Here is a 21134-nt window from a genome sequence, read left to right as displayed (position 1 = left end):
TAGCTCCACCATTTGTCATGGACTAATCCAGACTGCACTGGGAAGGCTGATGCCCCTGAACATCTCCAGTACATCCATGACATCATTGTGTGGGGCCACAGGGCAGAAGAAGTGTTGGAGAAGGGAGGAAAAATTATTCAGATACTTCTGAAGGCTGAATTTGCTATAAGGAAAAGCAAGGTCAAAGGAACTGCAGAGGAAATTCAGTTCTTGGCAAGAAAATGGCAGGCTGGATGCTGTCATGTACCTATGGACATGCTCAACAGGATAGCAACCATGTCTCCACCATCCAGCAAAAAGGAGACACAGTCTGTCCTAGGCCTTGTGGGGCTCTGCAGAATGCATGTCCCAGGCTGCAGTCAGCTTGTGAGCCCTCTCTATTGAGTGACCTGAAAGCAGAATCATTGTGAGTGGGACAGTGAGCAACAAGGCTTTGAGCAGGTCAAACAGGAGGGAGCTGTGCAGTGGCCCTTGGGCCTATCTGAATGGCACCATTGGTGCAAAATATCCTCTACTGTGCAGCCAGGCAGCATGGAGTACTTGGAGTCTCTGGCAGAAGACATCAGGTGAAACCTGAGGTCAGCCACTGGGGTTTTGGAGTAGGAATAAGGGGTGGAGATTGTACTGGGTTTGGGCTGAGCTGGAGTTAATTCTCCTCTGAGCATCCTGCTAGTGCTGTGCTTTGCAGGGCTGTGGCTGGGTGTTGGTAACAGAGCAGAGTTTTGGCTGCTGCTCAGCTGAGCTCTCAGGCTGTGCTTTTCCAACATTTCCCTGACCTAAGAGTATCCTGGGGTGGGGGGTGGGGCAAGATCATGGGAGAGGACACAGCCAGGCCAGGTGACCCAGAGTGGTCAGAGGGGTGCCCCATGCCATGTGTGGTCAGCTCAGCTGTAAGAGCAAAGTGGGAGGGAGTTTGGTCCATGGCGTTTGTCCTGAAGAGGAACCACTCTGCACAGAGACCTGCAGCCCAAGACAGACCCCCCTGTGCTGCTGGGCAGTAGCAATTCACTTCTCTCTCTGCTTCACCCTGTGTGGTCTATTGCTTGTGCCTGTCCTTAGTGTTAAATTGCTTCTATCTTACACTGCCTTTTGTTATCTTTCCCCTTTCCCCTGTCCATCTAAGAAGGGGAGTGATACAGTGGTTTTGGGGGGCATTAAGCCCCTAGCCAGGTCCAAGCCACCATACATGCCAAGTCAGAAAGGCACCACAGGGTCTGGGAGGAAACATTCCCAATGCTCTGGGATGGAGCAAACCCTGCACACAGGGAAGAAGGCCAACTGCAGCTGGGCTGTGGCAGGAGGAGTGTGGCCACCCAGATGCAGAAGTTGTCCTTGCCCAACTCAGCACTGCTGTGACCACAACTGGATGCTTGGTGTCTGGGTGTGGAGCTCTGCAGTCGATGGAGAAGGGAGTAACTGGGCAGACTACAGAAAAGATCTTCCTGGATAGGGGTTTGACATCTTTGTGGAGAGGCTGAGGGAACTGGGATGCTTCAGCCTGCTGAATGGAGGCTCAGGGCACTTCCACAGCAGTGTGCACATGGCTGAAGGGTGGTTTCAGAGAGAATAGAGCTCTTCTGGGGAGTGGAAAGAGACCAAAACTTCCACACAGTGCATCTTGGAATGTTCAGAGTGAAGGTGAGGCCAAAGAAATGTCTCTCAAGGGCAGAGCTGCTATGCATGAGGCCATCCAGAGGTGTCAGGAAATGGCAGGGAGAACTGAGACAGCTCAGGGAAGGGATGGAAATGGCAAGGGGAGAGCCGGGTGGGAAAGCAAGATTGGTGTCAGCAGCCTAAAGGGAAAGAGCTGCAGGCATGGGACAGTGTAGGGGAGGCTGCAGTCAGGATGGCCAAGGGCTCTGGCAAGGCTGAGAGGCCCAACAGGTCCAAGGTCTTTGTGCCCTTGGCTCTGGCAGTTGCCTCTGCCACCAAGGCCTGGGAGGAGAAACTTGGCTTTGAGGTTCTTCTATTGCAAGGGCAGTGGTCAGGGCTTGGCCTTTCTGCTTCACAGACCAAAGGCAAGTTTTTCTGCCCTGTACTTTGCCTTTGTCTCCCTGCAATCCTGGCCTCTAACAAGCTGCTCTAACGAGTCCCTGGGGAGCCTTTGTCAGTAACAAGCCTCAGTGAGGCCAATCAGTGCTTCAAGGTACTTTGGAGTTTGCTTCTGCCTTGGACTTCTTGAGAGGCTTCTTGGCAGTACCTTGGCAAAGTCTCCTGGCAGCGCCTAAGGATGATGTAGTCAGCCCCAAATACTCCATGGGGCTCATTAAATACTGCTGAACCTCTAATTCTTGCCAAGGTTTCTGCAGCTAATTGGAGAGGTTTTTATTGCACAAAGCATCTGATAAAAATGATTTTTAAAGGTACAGTCCATTCCTTTTCAGCAGGAATTTTCCCTTTGTAAGCAAACCACAGCAGAACCAGTCAAGGTCCTACCCTGGTCCCTGCTCATCCTCACTCCCCACTACCCCCAGCAGAGCCCTGAGCCACAGGTGGGGGACAGGATCTGCCTTGCCAGGGGCTGGGGGTCAGGGCTTGGCACTTTGGATCAATGAAACCCCTCCAGGTTTGCTCAGCAGCAGAGCCACCTTGAGCTGCTTGTCCTGACCTGTCAGCACTGCCTCAGTTCTCTGCTCTCACCAGGGCCAGTAGATGCTTCAGTGCCTCCAGTGATGCTTCCCTTGCATCCACTCGGTCCTGCTCCAACCAGACCCTGGGGACCCTTTCCCAGTATGCTTCACTGGGACCCATTAAGAGTAGCAGAAACTTCAGAGTTTGACTCTGATTTTGACTTCTGGAGAGGTTTCATCAGCTTCCTCTCAGTCCCTGAGGTTTACAGGGCACCAAAAGCTACCAGAGGAGTCATTAAAAAGGCTTTGGCTGTTCCTCTGCTGCCCTATTGGGCCTGATTCCTTTGCTGGAGGGAGCTGCAGGCAAGCAGTAATTGCTTCAGAAGACAGCTGTGGCCAGGAGCAGCTCCTCTGCACAGCACAGCAGGGCTGAGGACACTGCCAGAGGATTTCAAGGAGATGAGGAAGGCAGAGAGAGCTTGAAGCTGTCCAGGACTGAGAGGGTGACTGAGAGCTCACTGGAGGAGAAGTCACTGCAGTCACTGACACAGTGAGGCTGTGGGTGCAGGACACTGCAGCTGTAGCTCCTGAAGGCATCTCCATCTCGGCTGCTGATGCTCAGCTGAAGGCTCTGCAGTGTGCACACAGAAGGAGGACCAAAGGCCTTCAGTTCCATCCTGCCAGCAGCAGTGAGCAGAGCTGGGTAAGGAGAAGGCTTCACCCCCATCCCCTCTGCCTTTCTCTCTTCCCTTCACTGTCTCTGCAGCACTGCAGGCCTGCTCCCTGTTTCTCCACCTCTCCATGGGTGTGGTGGTTTTAGGCAATGCCTTTAAAATTTAGTTACAGATTTTGAGCAGAAAAGTAGAAACAAAATAAATAGATCACTCTTGGGTGTGAAAAGGAAAAGAAATGATTCTTCTAAACAAATTGATTGGATAAATATCTGGAATCAGAGGAGCTGTACCATAACAATTCTCTCTCTTCTTTTCTGATCTCAGCTGTTTTGCTTCACTGGGGAGAGATCACCTGCCTTGGCTGGCCTTGGCTAAGTCTAACCCACTGCTTTTTTTCTCTCTCCACTCCTCCTTCCTCTCTTGGAACAGGGGAGTAGGGGATAGGGGCAGTGGGACAGCTTCCCTGGTCTCTGACCAGGGGGTTTCTGTGTTGTTTCCTAATTGTAAATACCTGTCTGATATTGTCACTCCTGAATGTTCTGTACCTGTTCATTGCACTCCATTGTAGAGTGTGTCTCTTGCTTGTCAATGCAGCTAAATTTGCTTCTAACTGAGCTGCTCTGGCAAAGCTAATGCTGGGGGAGAATTTCAACCCAGCAATGGGACTCTTGTTCTCTGGGATTGAGCTGTTGGTCACTTTCTGTTCTGACACCAGAGGAATCTTCATGGCAATTCTGGGTCCCTGCTGCATTTGAAGCTGTGATGAACTCTGCCAATGGTTAGTAGTGATGGGACTGATCTCATTGATTCCTGATGCAGCTCAGGGAGGGAAGTTATGATGAGGCTGATACAAGTGTTCCCTAACTTGTCACTGCCTTTCCCTCCTTGGACAGGTTTCCATGGCCAGAGGCAGCAGATGGCCAACAGCAGCTCCAGCACCCACTTCCTCCTCCTGCCATTCCCAGGCACAGGGCAGCTGCAGCTCCTGCACTTCTGCCTCTTCCTGGCCATCTACCTGGCTGCCCTGCTGGGCAATGGCCTCATCATCACCACCATAGCCTGGAACCACCACCTCCACACCCCCATGTACTTCTTCGTCCTCAACCTCGCCCTCCTTGACCTGGGTACCATCTCTACCACTGTGCCAAAATCCTTGTCCAATTCCCTGAGGGACACCAGGGACATCTCCTATGCAGGATGTGCTGCACAAGTATTTCTCTTTCCCTTTTTCATTGATGCAGAGTTTTCCCTCCTCATGATCATGTCCTACGATCGCTATGTTGCCATCTGCAGACCCCTGCACTATGAGACCCTCCTGGGCAGCAGAGTTTGTGTCCACATGGCAGCAGCTGCCTGGGGTTGTGGGGCTCTCAATGCTCTACTGCACACAGCCAATACATTTTCCCTGCCCCTCTGCCAGGGCAATGCTGTGGACCAGTTCTTCTGTGAAATCCCCCAGATCCTCAAGCTCTCCTGCTCCACATCCTACCTCAGGGAGTTTTGGCTTATTGTCATTGCTGTCTCCCTAGCATTTGGTTGTTTTGTGTTCATGGTGGTGTCCTATGTGCAGATCTTCAGGGTAGTGCTGAGGATCCCCTCTCAGCAGGGACGCCACAAAGCTTTTGCCACCTGCCTCCCTCACCTGGCTGTGGTCTCCCTGTTTATCAGTACTTCCTTCTTTGCCTACCTGAAGCCCTCCTCCATCTCCTCCCCATCCCTGGACCTGGTGGTGTCAGTTCTGTACTCAGTGGTGCCTCCAGCAGTGAACCCTCTCATCTACAGCCTGAGGAACCAGGAGCTCAAGGCTGCCCTGAGCCAACTGATCCCTGGATGCTTTCAGAAGCAATAAACTCTTTATCTTCTCCTGCAGAGCAGGATATCACTCAGTGCAGGCCCAGCCTGGCTGCTTGAGTTCTGGCTGCTGCTGGGGCTGTTGCCCTTGTGAGAATGTTGTTCCCCCACAAGTGTCTTTCTTCAGACCATTTCTGATTCAGTGTTGTCCTGTCTGGTGTGACCCAGAGGCTGCAGACATGAGGAGCTGTGCTCCCTGGGTGTGGTGAACACAATAAAGGACCCTGCAGGGAGTTGTTTCTCTGAGTTCCTTCCTCCAAGGCTTCTGTGGAGCTGCAGGGCAGTGCCTGTGTGCAGATGTGGAGAGGCAGAGTCCCAGCACAGCAGCAGTGCCAGGGAGCCCCAGAGCACTGTGGTAGTGCTGGGACTGCAGCATGGATATTCCAGGATTGCTTCTGGGACAGAGCTGAGCTCCAGAGTAGCACTGCCATCAAAACCAGAGGTCTCCTCATGCACTCCTAATCCAACCACATCCCATTACATACTGAACCTACTCAGAGTCCAGACTTGATACCCTGACCCCCTTCCAGTATAGACTCATCCCAAATATTGTTCCTTTAACCCCTCTTATTACATATGTGTCCTCATCCCAGTAAAAGCTAGCTCCTATTGTCTTCTTCCTCTATAGTCTGGGTTCCATCCCAGCACAGAATATATCCCCTGTCTCCTTTCCCAGTACTGAATGCATCCATCCCAGTACAAACTGCACAACCTCATGCCTTCCCAGGAAGCAGGAGGTGAACTGTGGCTGAGCAGCTGTTGGACACAGGGAGCAGATGGATGCCAATGCCATGGGCAGCTCAGCTGTGCCTCGGGATCTCCTGCACAGCAGCAGCCACAAGGCTGGGCAGGGGCTGGGAGGTCACTGCTGGCTTAGCAGCTGAGAGGGCAGCAGCAGGAAGAGAGCAGGAAAGAGACTAGGGGGTCACTTTCTGCTGTAGCAGCTGAGAGGGAAGCCCCTGACTCCTGCCTGGCCTCTGTGCTAATGGCCTCCCAGCTGCCAGAGGCCCCAGCAGGCAGCAGAAGGCATGTGGTGGGCTTGTGTGACTCCCTGTGCCAAAGCACCTGGTGGCCCCTGCAGGAACAGCCTTGCAGCTGGGTAGTCACCTCCCTGCTGCCTGAGGGACTGAGGGGACAGCAGGAGGGCTTGGCTGTGGCTGCTGGAGAAGCTGAAAGGCAGCAGCAGGGACCTGCCTTGGAAGGCCCTGGAGAGGTTTCTTGTGCCTGCTCAGCTGCCAGGCCACAAGCAGGCTGAGGCCTTGGGCCAGCCTTGGGACATCAGGGATGGCTGAGGAGCTCCTAGGGCAGGAGGAGCCACATGGCCATGAGGTGAGTGTGAGCTCACTGCAGACTCCAATCCCTTTGTGTCATTGGACAGCAGCAGTCCCAGGGCTCTGCCATCCCTTGTGTGCCATCCCTTGTGCCTGCCAACTGAGAGGCAGCAGCAGGGATGTGCCTTGGATGTTGCATTGGAACTGGGTGTTCTGCTCTGTCCCCAGGCAGAAAGGCCTCTGGCAGGGACCATTCCCAATGGCCTGAGATGGAGCAGAGGCTGAGCAGAGTGAAGAAGGCCAAGTGCAGCTGGGCTGTGGGAGGAGGAGTGTGGCCACCAGACACAGAGGTTGTCCTCCCCTGCACTCAGCACTGCTGGGACCACATCTGCAATATTGATGTCTGGCTGTGGAGTTCCTTAGTCTGGAAGAATGGAGAGGTACTGGAGAAGCTCCAAAGGAGATCTTCCTGCATGGAGTTTGGAGACTCTATCTAGAACCTGAAGCTGCTGAGCTCCTTTAGCCTGGTGAAGTGAAGGCTCAGGGGTGATGTGCACCTGCTTGAAGGGGGGTGTCAGGTGATGGAACTTTTCTTGGTTGTAGACACAGAAGCCTTCAGAAAGTGCAACTTAAAGGTTCAGACTGGAGGCCAGGACAAAGAAATGTCACTCAAAGTGTAGAGCTGTGGTGCAAGACGTGACCCAGAAGGAATCTGCACATCCATTGTGTGTCAAGGAGCAGGCAGCAAGGCCTGAGTGAAGGTGTGGATAGGTCAGGGTGAGAGTGGCTGGGGAAGCCAGATAGATGTCAGTAGCCTAAGGGAAAGAGCTGCAGGCATGGAACAGTGTAGCACAGCCTGCAGGAGGATGGATATTCCAGGATTGCTCCAAGGGCTCTGGCAAGGCTGAAAGACTCAACAGGGACAAGGTCTTGATCCTCTTCCTTCTGGCAGCAGCTTCTGCCACCATGGCTGCTGAGATGAAGTTTTAGTTGGAGGCTCTCAGGATCTGCCTTTCCAAGGCCTGAGGGTCAGGGCTTGGCCTTTCTCTTTCCTAAACCAAAGCCAGGGTTGGTTCAGCTGCACTTTGCCTTTGTCTGCCTTCAATCATGGCCTCCATGGAGCTTCTCTGACAACCCCTGGGAGGCTTTGTTGCTAATGGCCCTCAGTGAGGCCAATTAATACTTCAAGGCACTTTCTGTTTATCCTCTGACTTCTTGAGCAGATTCCTTCAGTCTCCTCTCAGTGTGTGAGGCTCAGGCAATGATCCCCAAGTGCCCTAATGGCTATTTGTGTCTTTGTAGTTTTCTTCAAGGTTTCAAAGTGCTCCTCACAAAGCTCCTTTATTATTTATTTATTTCAGCCACCAAATGACAGAGTGGATAAGGACAAGGCTGACCCTGACTGACTGCAAGGGATCCTGAACTCAAATCTATTTCTATGGCTGTGCCTGGAGAGAAGCACTAAGCACAAAGACCCAGGGACAGAGCTGGCTGGGTCCAGTGCAAGATAGAAACCTTGCCCCTGGTGACAGCAAAGGTGTCTGTCCAGAGACACAGAGAGGTGGAGAGGTGGCTGGCAGAGAGGCTGCCCTGGAGTTCAGTTCCCTTCTGCTGGAGCTCAGGACAAACACAAAGCTTCAACATTCTCAGAATTGATTCTGAAGAAGTCTGACTTGGTGCTGGCCCTCGGTGCAGGTTGTGCCTGATAGATGTCTGACTGGGAGAGATGCCGGACAGCTCCTGTGATCCAGGACAGCTCCAAGGCTCTGGCTTTAGGCTCACTGTTGTTACAGGTGGAGATCATTGACTTTCATCAGGTGTTTCTCTGAGATGGAGAACCTTGGATGCTGAATCATCCTGGGATCTTTTGCCACTTGCACACACCCTGAAGGTTTTGACCTCCAAAGTTTTCTCTCACCTCCCTGTTGAGTGTGATCCAAGCACAGATGCACTGAGCTGGCAGGACCTGGCAAATCCCCAAGCCATAGGGAGAGCAGTGCAAGGCTGGAAGAGCGAGGGTGCAGCACTCCAAGGACTCCTCTCAGGGCTCTATTTCTCTCTGTCCTGATCCATACCTGGTTTACCCTGGGCTAGTTCATGGCCTAGGAAAGGGGGGAGGGGGAATCCCATCAGGTCTTGAGGAGGTTCCCAGTGACAGGGGGACTGTGCCACCACAATCTGCTCTGTGACTTGAGTGCATTTCTCTCAGCCAGAGAGTGGCTGTGTTGTTGCCTCTTGTCTCGGTGCCTCTCAACAGAGAATGTCATCATCCAATCAGAATGGGAAGGAAATTTGGTGGCGCCTTAGCCTCCAAAGTCTTCTTCAATGCCATTCAGTGCCACAAAGCACACAGGAAACACTGATGATGGGAAATGTCTGCAGCAGTTTGACTTGCTTGGCCATCCTCCTAACTCTAACTGCAAACCAATGTGGAACAGCAAGCACAGAGCAGAGCAGGCAGGAAAATTACAGTGGCTGTGACACCAGGGGCAGTGTCCCAGCTGCTGCTGGACACCATCCAAACAGCACTGCCCTGTCTGCAATGGAGAATGGAGTCAATACGGACGACTAATGTGATCTAGTGTTCCTTGTTTATTAAGGGAACCTCTACAGCTTATATGGGCTTGGAGAGCATCGTTGGCATAGTTTCATTGGTTCCCCACGAGTGACCACACATCCTACTGTTATAGATTATTGGTCACACTACTAATGCCACGCGAGGTTGTTGACGCAGGTGTGTGTCCTGTTATTCCCAGATAACTCTCTGTGCTTATAGCTGCCAGTGCCCTGCTTTAGTTACATGCTGCAGGCACAGCACTGTTTTGCTCAGCTGCTAGCTACTTCTGCACTTATGCTGAGCATGGCCTGCCACCATGTCATGCTCTAAGCCTACACTGCCAGATTGCTCACACTGCTTATTGCCACCATTGCCACAAATCTCCCTTTTTGTTTTTGTGAGCAATCTGGTCATGGGAGTTGTTCTCATCCCATACAAGATACACTTTGCACACACAGAAGCAAGCAAGGTAAAACTAAGCTGTATAGCAAAAGCAAAAGTCCTGTAGTACAGCATGTCTAACAGACTGATGTAACCCATACAAGGCACAAAGCTTAAGTTGAGCTAAGTAGAACATTCTAACAGAGTTGGCATAATACATGGTCAAAGATAACAAACATTGTAAAGAAGAACTTAGATCTTAACAGTTTTAATCTTTACATTTCACTCCTCTTATTGACAGAGAAGACTTGATTATGCCTGAACACATTGCACACAGAGATTAAGACACAAATCCAATCCTTAGCACTGTCTTTTACAATCTGCCTTGGGGTTATGTTGCATCTTTATTCTCTCTAGGATGGTCAAAAATCATGAATTGTTTAATGGTAGCAAGATTTCTTTAATCTGTAAAGGTAGATCTGGCCAGGCTCTAGCTTCACAGACAGAAAACTTGCAGACAAACAGCAAGAACAAAGAAGCTTCACTGCTTTGCCCAATATAAAATTACACATAATAATGTGGTTTTGCTCATCCCAGTAACACTGATCTCTTAACGTTCACACAACAGTTAAGCAGTCATGACACTCAGTTATAAGTTGGATGCTTTCTGTTGACATCTTGGATTATCGTGACAGTCGTTGAGGTCAGTGCTAGGCAGGTTTGCTGATTGTCATCTTCATGACAGTTGTGCTGTGTTTGTGCTGTCTTGTGATGAGAGGGTTGCAGCACTTTGCAAAGTTGATGTTTCTAGGTGTTGACATGAGCTAACTAGCTCTTGTTGGTACCATTAAAAAACTTTTTTACTATGGGGTATTCTCTCTTGCCCTTTTTTTCTTAGGGGGGGTGGTGGTGTTTATTTGTTTTTGTTTCCAACCTACAATGCAAATGCATGTTGTGTTATAATGAATTTTGATTTTCCCTCTAGGTGTGGGATTGGAACTAGAAGATCCTTCTGGTCCCTTCCAACCCTGACTGATACTATGAGTTTATGATACCCTATATTTTTGAATTAATATTGACTGGGTTTTGTTTGTTTGGTTTTAATGTAATCTATTTTTTAACTTGTAATTTTTAATTTAATTTTAAAATATTTTTTAAAATATATTTTTAATAAATCTGTTTTATTTCAGTTATATTATATTACATATTTTTTAAAGTTTAATTTTAATTTTTCATTATTGTTACTTTTTTTATTTTAATTTTTTATAATTTTTTTAAAAGTCTTTTTTAAAAAATGTTGGTTTTTTTCCCCTAATTTCTTCATTTTTTTCTTTTAATTTTTAATTTGTTTTTATTTTGATTATTGTAAATTATTTTTCTTTAATTTTAAAAAATTTTAATTATTTTTATTTTGTTATTGTAATTTTTTAACTTTTATTTTAATTTTTTATTCTCATAAATTTTTAATTTTTTTAATCTAGTTTTTTATTTTTATTATTTTTTATTTTTTGCATGTTTGCTTTATTTATTTTCTATTTTAATTTTTATTTTTGCTTTTTTATTATTTTTAACCTTCTATTAATTCTTTATTATTATTTTTCATTTTAATTTTCTTGATTTTTTAATAGAGTTTTTTGTTTGTCTTTAGTAGTCTTGATCATCCTTATTTTGATTTTTTGCTAACAATCCTTATGTTTTTTGTTAATAGCCATTTTTTGTTAGTAATCCTTAGGATTTTTTAGTTTGTTATTATTTTTAATTTTTTTTTGTTATTATCTTGTTAAATTGTTTTTATTTTAATCTTTTGCTGTTTATTTTTAATTAGTTTGGTTTTTTTATTGTTGCTCTTCTTTTTTATTATTCTGTTATTTAGTACTCTATTTTTTGTTTCTAGAGTTTTTGTACTTTTTGTTATCATTTTTTATTGTACATTTTGTATCTAAGTTGTGATATTTTGGTTTTGTTTTGTTACATATATTTGTTTTTAATTTGAAATACTGAGGCACACAACTAAAAAGGTTACAATTTGAACTCATTACTATATATGTATACCTTGCTACAATTACTATGTACTAAGTACCTGTAAATACCAAATTCTTACCATTCATTATGCTTACTAGGAAAACTTAGCAAAACTCTAAATAACAAATCTCTAAGAGACATTGCAATCAGAAATGATGAAATTAGCACTGTTGCTTTAAATAAGAACAGAGCTTTTGGTAGACTAGAGTTGTACCAGAAAACCCTCCCTTTTCTGGGGGTGGATGTAGGGGTGGGTTGAGGGTGGCTAGCAAGGTGTGCCCTAGTTGCAATTGTTTGCGTATTAGGGTCTTAACAACTTGCAGCCTATCATGTCTGAGCAACCATTGTTCCACCCATACTGGATTATCTGTTTTCCATTGTAATTTGAGGGTTGGTTGCTGACCAGTAGCCGCTACAGAAAAGGATCAGTAACGAGTTTTGCTCCTAGGTAACTTAAGGCATCTCAGCCCAATAGAGCAACTGGAAGGCTTAACAAGTATGGTCTTACAGTGATTGATTTGCTGTCTTTAAAAGCTAATTGCACTGGCTCTTTGCTGACCCAGGTTGTTTGGACACCTTTTAAACCCATGACTCCAGAGTTTGCCATCAGCAATGGCTAGTGACCATTCCATTTATGACGAGGTATAATAATGACATTGTCTCCAGTATCCACAATCATTGAAAGTTGTATAGTTTGTCCACAAGGATGTCTGACAGATACAATCCGTTCCAGTTTTCCCTTTTGGATTTCTAGGGCCAATGAGATATCAGGCATACTGGTGGAACCAAAACCTTCTCGCCCTCGGATCCTGTTTAATTAGCATTGTCAAATGCCAGAACATCCAGCATTTTTACCTTCATATTGTGAGTCAAATCTGGATTAGTATTGAATGCCATATGTAAGGTATTGACAAAGGAACCAAATGGCCCTGTTAGACCCTGCTGAGTAGTGAAAGCACAGGGTCAGAGTTATTGTCCTGGATTCTCGACCACTCTTTGATTGCTAATTCCTGTCTTAATTACAAAGCCTTATCAGGAAGCTGCAATTGCTGATATGATCTAACAAAAAGTCTAGCAAAAAAATCATAGTATCATAGTGTCAGTCAGGGTTGGAAGGGACCACAAGGATCATCCAGTTCCAACCCCCCTGCCATGGGCAGGGACACCCCACACTAGATCAGCCTGGCCAGAGCCTCAGCCAGCCTGGGCTTAAATACCTCCAGGGGCAGTGCCCCAACCACCTCCCTGGACAACCTATTCCAGGGCTTCACTCTCATGGGGAAGAACTTCCTCCTCACGTCCAGCCTGAATCTCCCCACCTCCAGCTTCATTCCATTCCCCCTAGTCCTATCACTGCCTGATATCCTGAGAAGTCCCTCCCCAGCCTTCTTGGAGCCCCTTTCAGATACTGGAAGGCCACAATGAGGTCACCTTCTCTTCTCCAGACTGAACAGCCCCAACTCCTTCAGTCTGTCCTCACAGGAGAGGTGCTCCAGCCCTCTGCTCATCCTCCTGGCCCTGCTCTGGACACCTTCCAGCACCTCCAGATACCTCTTGTAATAGGGGCTCCAGAACTGGAGGCAGTACTCCAGGTGGGGTCTCACCAGAGCTGAGCAGAGGGGGAGAATCACCTCCCTTGCCCTGCTGGTCACACTTCTCTTGCTGCAGCGCAGGCTCTGATTGGCTATCTGGGCTGCAAGTGCACACTGAGAGCTCCTGTTGAGCTTCTCCTCCCCCAGCACCCCCAAGTCTCTCTCCTCAGGGCTGCTTTCCAGCCAGGAGGCTGAAAAGCTCTCCAGAGCTCCTGGAAACCTCTGTGCAGCCCTCCCGAGCTCCCCCAACCCTCCTGGGAGCTCTGCACAGCTGCTGGCTCAGAGCTGCTCCAGAGCTGCTGTGCCCCAGCCCTGCCCCCGCAGCGCAGCTCAGCCCAGACGGCGCCGCCCTGGCTGCGAGCTGCACCTCCCGGCATGCCCCGCGCAGAGCCGGGGCCGCAGCTCCCAGCGTGCCCCGGGGCAGCCCTGGGGCCCAGCAGCCGCACGGCCTCGGCTCTGCCGTGTCCCGGGACTGCCCAGAGCCTGCCCGGCTCCGCTCCACTGTTTCCAGCGCTCCCCGGCCCCCGCAGCCCCTCCCACCCCGCCACACCTCACGACCCCGCAGCTCTGTCGCGACAGCGCTGTCGGCGCGCACAGCCCAGGCACTGCTCCAGCGCTCCGCAGCCTCTGGCCGGGAGGCAGCCCCAATGGTGCCCGCGGCCGGCAGGGGCGGTTCCCTGCTGAGACTTGGGGGCATGGCTGGGCTGTTTCGGCGGCTCTGATTGGCTGCGGCTGCCCAGCCGTGGGGGCAGCAATGGCGGCCGCAGCCAGCAGCGGCAGCTCCTCGCTGTGCCTCGGCAGCGCCCAGGGGGAGGAGCTGCTGCAGTCTGGGCACTTCTGATTGGCTGCGGCTGCCCGCTCGTGGGCGGGACTTCCGTTGTAGACTGCGAGCTGCTTCCGCTCCCCGTCACACGTGGCCGCAGCAGCCGGAGGGGCCGGGCCGGGGTCGCAGGGGTCGGTGGGGCTGGCGCGGTGTTGGGGGTGGTCGGAGGGGGCCTGTGGGGTAGGGCAGAGGTGTGCAGGGTCGGTGAGTGTCATCTGTGCTGTTCTGGGAGGGGTCTGTGCAGTTGGGGGGCCATGGGTAGGGTTGGGGTGGGGGGTCAGTGGGGTTCCTTGTGCTGGTGAATCCCCCTGCTTGGGGCAGGTGCAGGCCCTCTCCGGTTGCTGCTCTGTTGCAGCAGGAGCTATTGGTGCCCTGTAGAGGCTGGCCCTGGCCCTGGCCCTGGCCCTGTGTCCCTGGGCTTGGGAAGTGGTTCTTGAGCTAAGGAAATTAGTTCTGGGCTTGGGGTCTGGCTCTGAGCTTGGGAAGTGGTTCTGGGCTTGGGGGTTGGTTCTTGAGCTTGGGAAGTGGTTCTGACCTTGGTTGCTGATTCTAGAGCTCAGGGGCTGGCTCTGAGCTCAGGAAGTAATTTTGGGCTCAGGGCTGCTCCTTGGGCTTGGGGGCTGGCTCTGGGCTCGGGGGCTGGTTCTTAATCTCTGGGGCTGCCACTGAGCTCAGATTCTGGTTCTTGAGCTTGGGAAGTGGTTGTGACCTTAGTTGCTGCTTCTTCAGCTCAGGGGTCAGGCTCTGGGCTTGGGAGCTGGTTCTTGAGCTTGGGGGCTGGCTCTGAGCTGCAAGAGTTGAGCTGAAGTGGAACAGTGCCCTGCAGAGGCAAAAGCTTTTCCCTCCCAGTCAGCCCTTGGAATCATCTCCCCAGGGCAGAGTTGGAAAGCTCAGCTTGGCAGGGGGCTGGGCCAGCTCCTTTCAAGCCCAGTGTCAGCTGGCAAGGTTGGAGCAGCTGAGCCTTGGGGTCCCCTGCAGCCTGGCATTGTGTGCCAGCAGAGCTGTGCTGCTGGTTTGGAGGGCACTTGGAAAGCTTCTGGAGCATTGGTGCAGAGTGTGCAACACATCCCTGAGCCTAGAAACTCCCTCAGCTCTCTGCAGAATGAACTCTGCAGAGCTGGAAGAGCTTTCCAGGAATGTGGCAGAGGTGTGGAGGAGTTGGGAAGGGATTTTGGTTCTCCTCCTCCTTGTCCTCTTCCTTGTCCTCCTCTGCCTCCTCTTTTTCCTGCTCTCCCTGGAGGCTGCCCTTAGACTCCTAGAATCCTGGAGTGGTTTGGGTTGTCAGGGAGCTGCAAAGGTGATGCAGTCCAAGCCCCTCTGCAGTCAGCAGGGACATCCTGCACTAGCTCAGGTTGCCCAGAGCCCTGTCCAGCCTGAGCTTGAACCTCTGCAGGGCTGGGACCTCAAGCCCCTCCCTGGGCAACCTGTTGCAGTGTTTCAGCAGCCTCCTGGTGCAGAACTTGTTCCTCCCCTCCACTCTCAATCTGCTCTGCTCTGGTTGGAAGCCATTGCCTCTGGTGCTGTCCCTGCAGGCTTTGCAAAGAGTCCCTCTGCAGCCTTCTTGTAGCCCCCTTCAGGTACCAGAAGGTCACTCTTAGGTCTCCCCAGAGCCTTCTCTTCTCCTCTGCAGGCTGAACACCCCCAGCTCCCTCAGCCTGTCCTGGTAGCAGAGCTGCTGCAAGCCCCTGATCATTTTTGTGTCCCTCCTCTGGGCCCTCTCCATCAGGTCCCTGTCCTTCCTGTGCTGAGGGCTCCAGAACTGGCTGCAGTGCTGCAGGTGAAGCCTCAGCAGAGCAGAGCCAAGTGCCAGGATGGCCTCTGTCCATCTCTGGCCCTGCTGCTGTTGATGCAGCCCACGCTGCCCTTGGCCTTGTGGGCTGCAGGCTCCCCCTGTCTGTTCCTGTGCAGCTTCTTGTCCAGCAGCACCCCCCAGTCCTTTTGTGCAGGGCTGCTTCCTATGCCCTCCTCCCCCAGCCTGTGCTGCTTGTGAGGATTGTGCCAGGCCAGGGGCAGGACCCTGCCCTTGCTCTTGCTGAAGCTCAGGAGGTTGCCCTGGGCCCCCTCTGCAGCTTGTCCCCTTGAGCTCCTCCAGCTTGTTCTGCAGGGGATTGCCTTAGGTTTCAGGAGGCAGAGAGGCTCTCTTTGAGCCTTGTGAAAGGAGTTGCTGCCAAGCTGTGCCCAGAGGCTTGGATGGAATTGGGCAGTTTCCATGGCTGTGCTTTTCAGAGCTGCATCCTACAGTGCAAAGCATCAACCCCACAACAATCCATAGTGCGCCTGGGCCACGGGACCCAAGCAAGCTCCCTAGGCCAAAGCTGCCTCCAGAGCTCCACCAAACCAGGCCAGAGCCCCAGGCCCCAAATGCCTTCCCCCTCCCTCTCTGCCCCTCCTCCCCCATCCCCAAGAGCTGCAGTTACAGCTGCTGGTAGGCATCTCCCAGGTGAGCCAGGCCGCTCCAGGCCGCAGTTGGCAGCACTGCCAAGGCCTCAAAGCTCCTCTGCAGAGAGAGATCCCAGAAGATGTTGCTGGGAGCAGAGAGGAAGGGCAAAGGAGTTTGGAGAGCCTGTGCTGTTCCTTTGTAGAGAGTGGGTGCAGGCCTTGTGGGAATGAACTGAGATAGATGACACTTTGTGGTGTCCCTCTGGGCTCTGCTGTCCCTTCTGGAGGTCTCTGCTCTCTGGTGTAAGACCTCCCAGTGCCTTCCACCCACCACAGGGATTCTCCTCCATGCTTTCATCCAGGTGCTTCTGTTGGGGCCTGCTGGCTGTGTAGATCAGCCCTGGGGCCTTGCTGGGGTCCTGGGGACTCTGAGTGTGCAGCAAGTGAGTGGAACTGGAACAATGGATGGAGAGATGGAGGGAGAAGGCTGCAGGGGGTGGGAGGGCTTAGTTCAGCAGCTGTGAGGCTCTGCCTGGCTACTACCTACAATGGTGCTGGCAGCAGCTGACCCCAGAAGCTCAAAGCCCCAAACCCTGCCTGGCTCAGGACAGTCCCCTGACCCCTCCTGACCTCCAGCACAGCCCAAGCAGGCACTCAGGGCTCCTAGCCACACAGCCCAGCCATCCCCCATAGCAGGAGTCACCTGAGGTCTCACTCCCTCTCTGTCCCCCTTGCTCTCCTCAGTTGCTGCCTGAGGTGGCTGCAGGGTCCCTCCCCAGCCCTCATCTGTAACCCCCCCTTGGCTTGGTGCTGTTCTTTCAGCCCTCTAGCTGATCCCAGCCTTTAGTCTCAGGCCCCTTCCATTCTTGTGCTGCTGCTTTCAACCCCCTTCCTTAGATGCTTCCACAGCCACAGCTATTCCCACTCCACCCTTCCAGCTGCAGTGGCAGTGGAGGTGGGGGACCCAGGGTCATGGGACAGCCAAGGCAGCAGGGCCATGGATGGGCTGGCAAGAAGCTAAGGGCCTGGGAATGGCCAGGCAGGAATTAGGCCTTTTCCCCCGCAAAAGGGGAGAGGATCCAGGGCCCAGGTGGCAAATGTGTGTGCAGGGAATGGCAGAATCTGGCAGCATTTGAGGAGGTGAAAGGAGTGAATTGTGCTGCAGCTCTGCATGTGTCAGCTGGGAGATGAACAGCAGCCCCTGGGCACTGTGCCCTCCCATCCAACCTCATTTTCTCTTGGGGATGTGGAGTGGCAGCTCCGGGAGAGCTGCAAAGAGCAAGCTGAGAGAAATGGTCAAGGAGAGAAGGAAGTCAGGGACTGTCATGACCCAGGCAGGATCTCAGGTTTTGATGTTCTGGGCTCAGGTGCTTCCATCTTCTCTATTGCAGAGCTGTGAGCAATTCTTCCTGCCACAGTATGGCCTTGCAGAAGGATCCAGACAAGAGCTGGGAGGAGAAGCAGCACCCAGAGATCAAGTTGGAGCAGGCCAAGTGCAGCACCAAGGGAGTGGAGGAGGGAAAAGAGCACAAGATGGAGGATGATGATGCTGAGGAGAGTGATGACTTTGAGGAGGATGAGTACGAAGAGGAGGATAATGATGAGGATGAAGCTGACCAGCATGAGGAGAAAGAATACACAGAGGAGGATGAAGCCAGAGGAGGCTCCTCTGTGCCACTCAAGCAGCTGGTTCAGTGCCCTGAGTGTGGGCAGAGCTTCTCACCTGGCTCAGAGCTGGTGAAGCACCACTGCCCCAATGCTGGCTCCCGGCCCTTTTTCTGTGGTGACTGTGGCAAGAGGTTCAGTTGGAGGTCAGTGCTCATCCAGCATTGTGTAACCCACACTGGAGAGAAACCTTTCACCTGTGCTGACTGCGGCCAGCCCTTTAAATGGAGCTCTGACCTCACCATCCACCGCCGCACCCACACTGGTGAGGAGCCCTTCAGGTGTGATACCTGTGGCAAGAGGTTCAGCCAGGGCTCTCATCTCAGGTGACACCACCTCACCCACACCACTGAGAAGTCCTCTACCTACAAGGACTGCGGCAAGACATTCACTCACAGCGCCACCCTTCGCCAGCACCGCAGTGTGCATGGCACTGAGAAGTCCTTCAGGTGCTTGGATTGCGGCAAGAAATTCAAACACAGCTCCAGCCTCAGCATCCACCGCCGCATCCACACCGGAGAGCATCTGTTTCCCTGTGCTGCGTGCGGCAAGAGCTTCACCACGAGCACTTTGTACATTCGACATCAACTCACCCACAGCTGTGAGAGGCCGTACAGCTGCGCCCACTGCGGCAAGAGCTTCACCGAGAACTTTACCCTCATCCGGCACCGTCGTGTGCACAGCAAAGAGAAGGCTCACCTGCCCTGACGGCAGCAAGAGCTTCAGCAGCAGCTCTAACCTCACCAGGCATCACTACAGCCACGCTAGTGACCAGCCCACAGTGCGGGGCAGGCGAAATAAACCCACCCAGGGTCTCTTGGGGTAATCGTGACACCCTGAACGGACCTTTCCAGCAGTTTGAACCCAAATCACCTCTTTTTCACCAGCATTTCTCTGAGGCTGGGGACTCTGGCAGGAGCAAACACCTCCTGCCCTTCTGAACGCCAATTAGTGCTGATGAGAGCCATTGCAGTGCTGAGATCCAAGAGCTGAGCTGCCAATGGAGCTGGACTGAGCTTTACCAGAGTTTGTCTGATTCTTCCCCCATTTATGTCTCCCTGGGGTAAAAATCCCTCTGTCCATTGCCCAGTTGTGCTGATACAAGGCCAAAGTTACCCAAATCCTGCCTGTTTGTTTGTATCTTAGACATCACTGCCCACAATGCCCAAATGCTGAGGGCATTTGCTCCCTAGGAATGGGCTGTGTGCCCAGATCAGGGAGGTCAAAGTGAGGTTCTCAGGGACATCTCAGTGGTTTTTTTCATTGTGTGAAGGGATTTTAGGTGTTTGGGGGGGCCTGGAGGGTTCTAGGATTGATTTTCAGAATCTTTGGAGGGTGCAGAGGGGATCTCAGGGAGGTGTTTGGAATCTCTTGGAGGGCTTCTGTCAACTTTCCACTACAGAACTCTACTGCTTTCCAGCAGGCCTGGGGCTTCCAAAAGCCTTCTCCCTAGCTCAGCAGTGTTCCTGATGGATTCCTGCTGACCTGGGGCTTCCCTCAGCCTTTCCATCTGCCCAGAAGTGGGAAGAGATTTCTTTGACTGTTGAGTTTTCAGGATATTTAAGAGTGTAAAGAGTTAAATCACTGCAAGAAAGGATGCTGTGCCTCAGCACAGTGCCCAGAAATGCTCCCCCCGGATGTTTGTCTTACATTTGGCTCTGAGCTTAGCTCTGCAGCTCTAAGCAGTGTGCCTGGCAGAACTGTGAGCTGTTGCTATGCAAGCTGGAGCTGGCTGAGCTGCTGCACAAAGCCACAAGTTCTGTGCTCAAGATGCTGCACTGGGAGCTGAAAGTGCCTGTGCAAATGTCATGGTCTTCAGCTGGAGAGACCTCTCCCTGCAAATAACTGCCACAGGCACAGTCTGGAGCTATCCAGCGTGCAGAGAACCCCAGAAGGGCACTTGGTCAGGGAACTGGGAAGCAGCTAAGGAAGTGCAACTGCAGGTGGGACTGGGAAACTCTCAACCTGTGAGAGCAACTTGGGGGTGTGCAGCTGCCCCACTGCGGGAAGCTTTTAGGGTTGTTGAGCCAGCGCTGGATGCCAGGTGCTGCTGATCCCTTGCTTTAGAATTCCCTGCTTCTCCTCCTTTCCTATTCTGCAGCTCCTGTTTTGCAAACCAGGGCAGCTGCAGGGCCATGTGTAGAGCCTCTGATTCTCTGCAAAGTTGTTTTCCTGCCTGAGCCAAGAACAAGATCCTGCATGAGCCAGAGGAGACAAACATTCTGGCAAGCAGAATTATAGCAAGAAATTATGGTGGAGCTCCTCCTACAGTTGGCCAATTCACTGATCAATTGAGACAATTGGATGACAGCATGACACGTGTTTCTTTGGTTTCAGCCATTGAAACGCTGTCTGGTGAAATAAAGAATTGCATGAAAGAGCTGAAGGATGAATTTAAGAACACCATATCCCAATTGGCACAAAGAGATGATTCCAATTCTTCCTCCAGGTGGGTGCAGGTTTCATCTGTGAGGAACAGACGTCCTCCAAGGAGGTCATTCCAAAACAGATCAAACCAAAACAGACCACCAAGGCAATCACATAGGACTATTTGGGTTACCCTGCGTGATCAGTTTGGTGAGAACATGAACAGATGGGATGGTCAACCAACTTCTAATCTTTTCAGGAGACTGAGAGAACTGCAAAGTGGCAGGATCCCTGGTGTTAGCATAAGGCAAGAGTTTAGAGCAAGGCTATTGCAGAATGGTTTTGGTCTTTCTATTCATGATAGTGCTTTAGAATAAGGATTCTGTTGAGATTTGGGGGGGAAATCTAGATGCTTTTAGCTGTGGCTGGGGTTTGTTGGTTAAGGGATTGAGAAGAAAGAGAATTTAAACAGCTGCTATGGAGCAACAGAGACCATTGGGGGGTGAGGGCTGCTAGGGACTTCTGTTAGCTACTTTTTGTGTTAAGGACTTCTGGGCCTTGTGTTAAGGCCACTCTGAGACTCTGTCATGCTGTGGATTTGTGCCAAGGCTGTAATAAAGGACTCCTGAGAGCATTGCTGAGATTCTCTCCTCTCTGCATTTCTGAATCTCATTATCCAAAGTCAGGGTTCACCCATTCCTCACCCAAGGGCAGCCTGTTCTCAGGGGCTGCTGTGACTCTACCAGCACCCTGAAACAGGGCTGTGACAGCAGCAGGCCTGGCTCCCACTGATTCACCTGCCACTTGTGGCATATTAAGGGCACAACATGAGAAAGCATACCATGCTTGTGCTACTTTTTGTGGAGGGGACATAGCTACACTCCTAAATTGAAGCCACTAAACCAAATATTTAGATTTAACCACTGGAGATCATTATTTAACTCTGCTATTCTGGTGAGTTAACACACAAGTCCATGGAACA

At 51.3% G+C, this 21134-nt stretch overlaps 1 protein-coding gene across 1 annotated transcript; it reads left to right on the top strand.

The window, feature by feature from the left end:
- Positions 1–4349: 4349 nt before the first annotated feature.
- On the top strand, positions 4350–5021 carry LOC128899774 (olfactory receptor 14A16-like; the record flags this gene model as incomplete). Its single annotated transcript, XM_054179455.1, has 1 exon — positions 4350–5021. A coding segment is annotated over one exon (672 nt), but the record flags the coding sequence as incomplete, so codon positions are not given.
- Between the last annotated feature and the right edge of the window lie 16113 nt (positions 5022–21134).

Source organism: Dryobates pubescens, unplaced genomic scaffold, assembly GCF_014839835.1.
Source record: "Dryobates pubescens isolate bDryPub1 unplaced genomic scaffold, bDryPub1.pri scaffold_60_arrow_ctg1, whole genome shotgun sequence".
Classification (NCBI taxonomy): Eukaryota; Metazoa; Chordata; class Aves; order Piciformes; family Picidae; genus Dryobates; species Dryobates pubescens.
The sequence above is the reverse complement of the archived record's forward strand: the minus strand, read 5'-3'. Positions and strand labels throughout refer to the sequence as shown.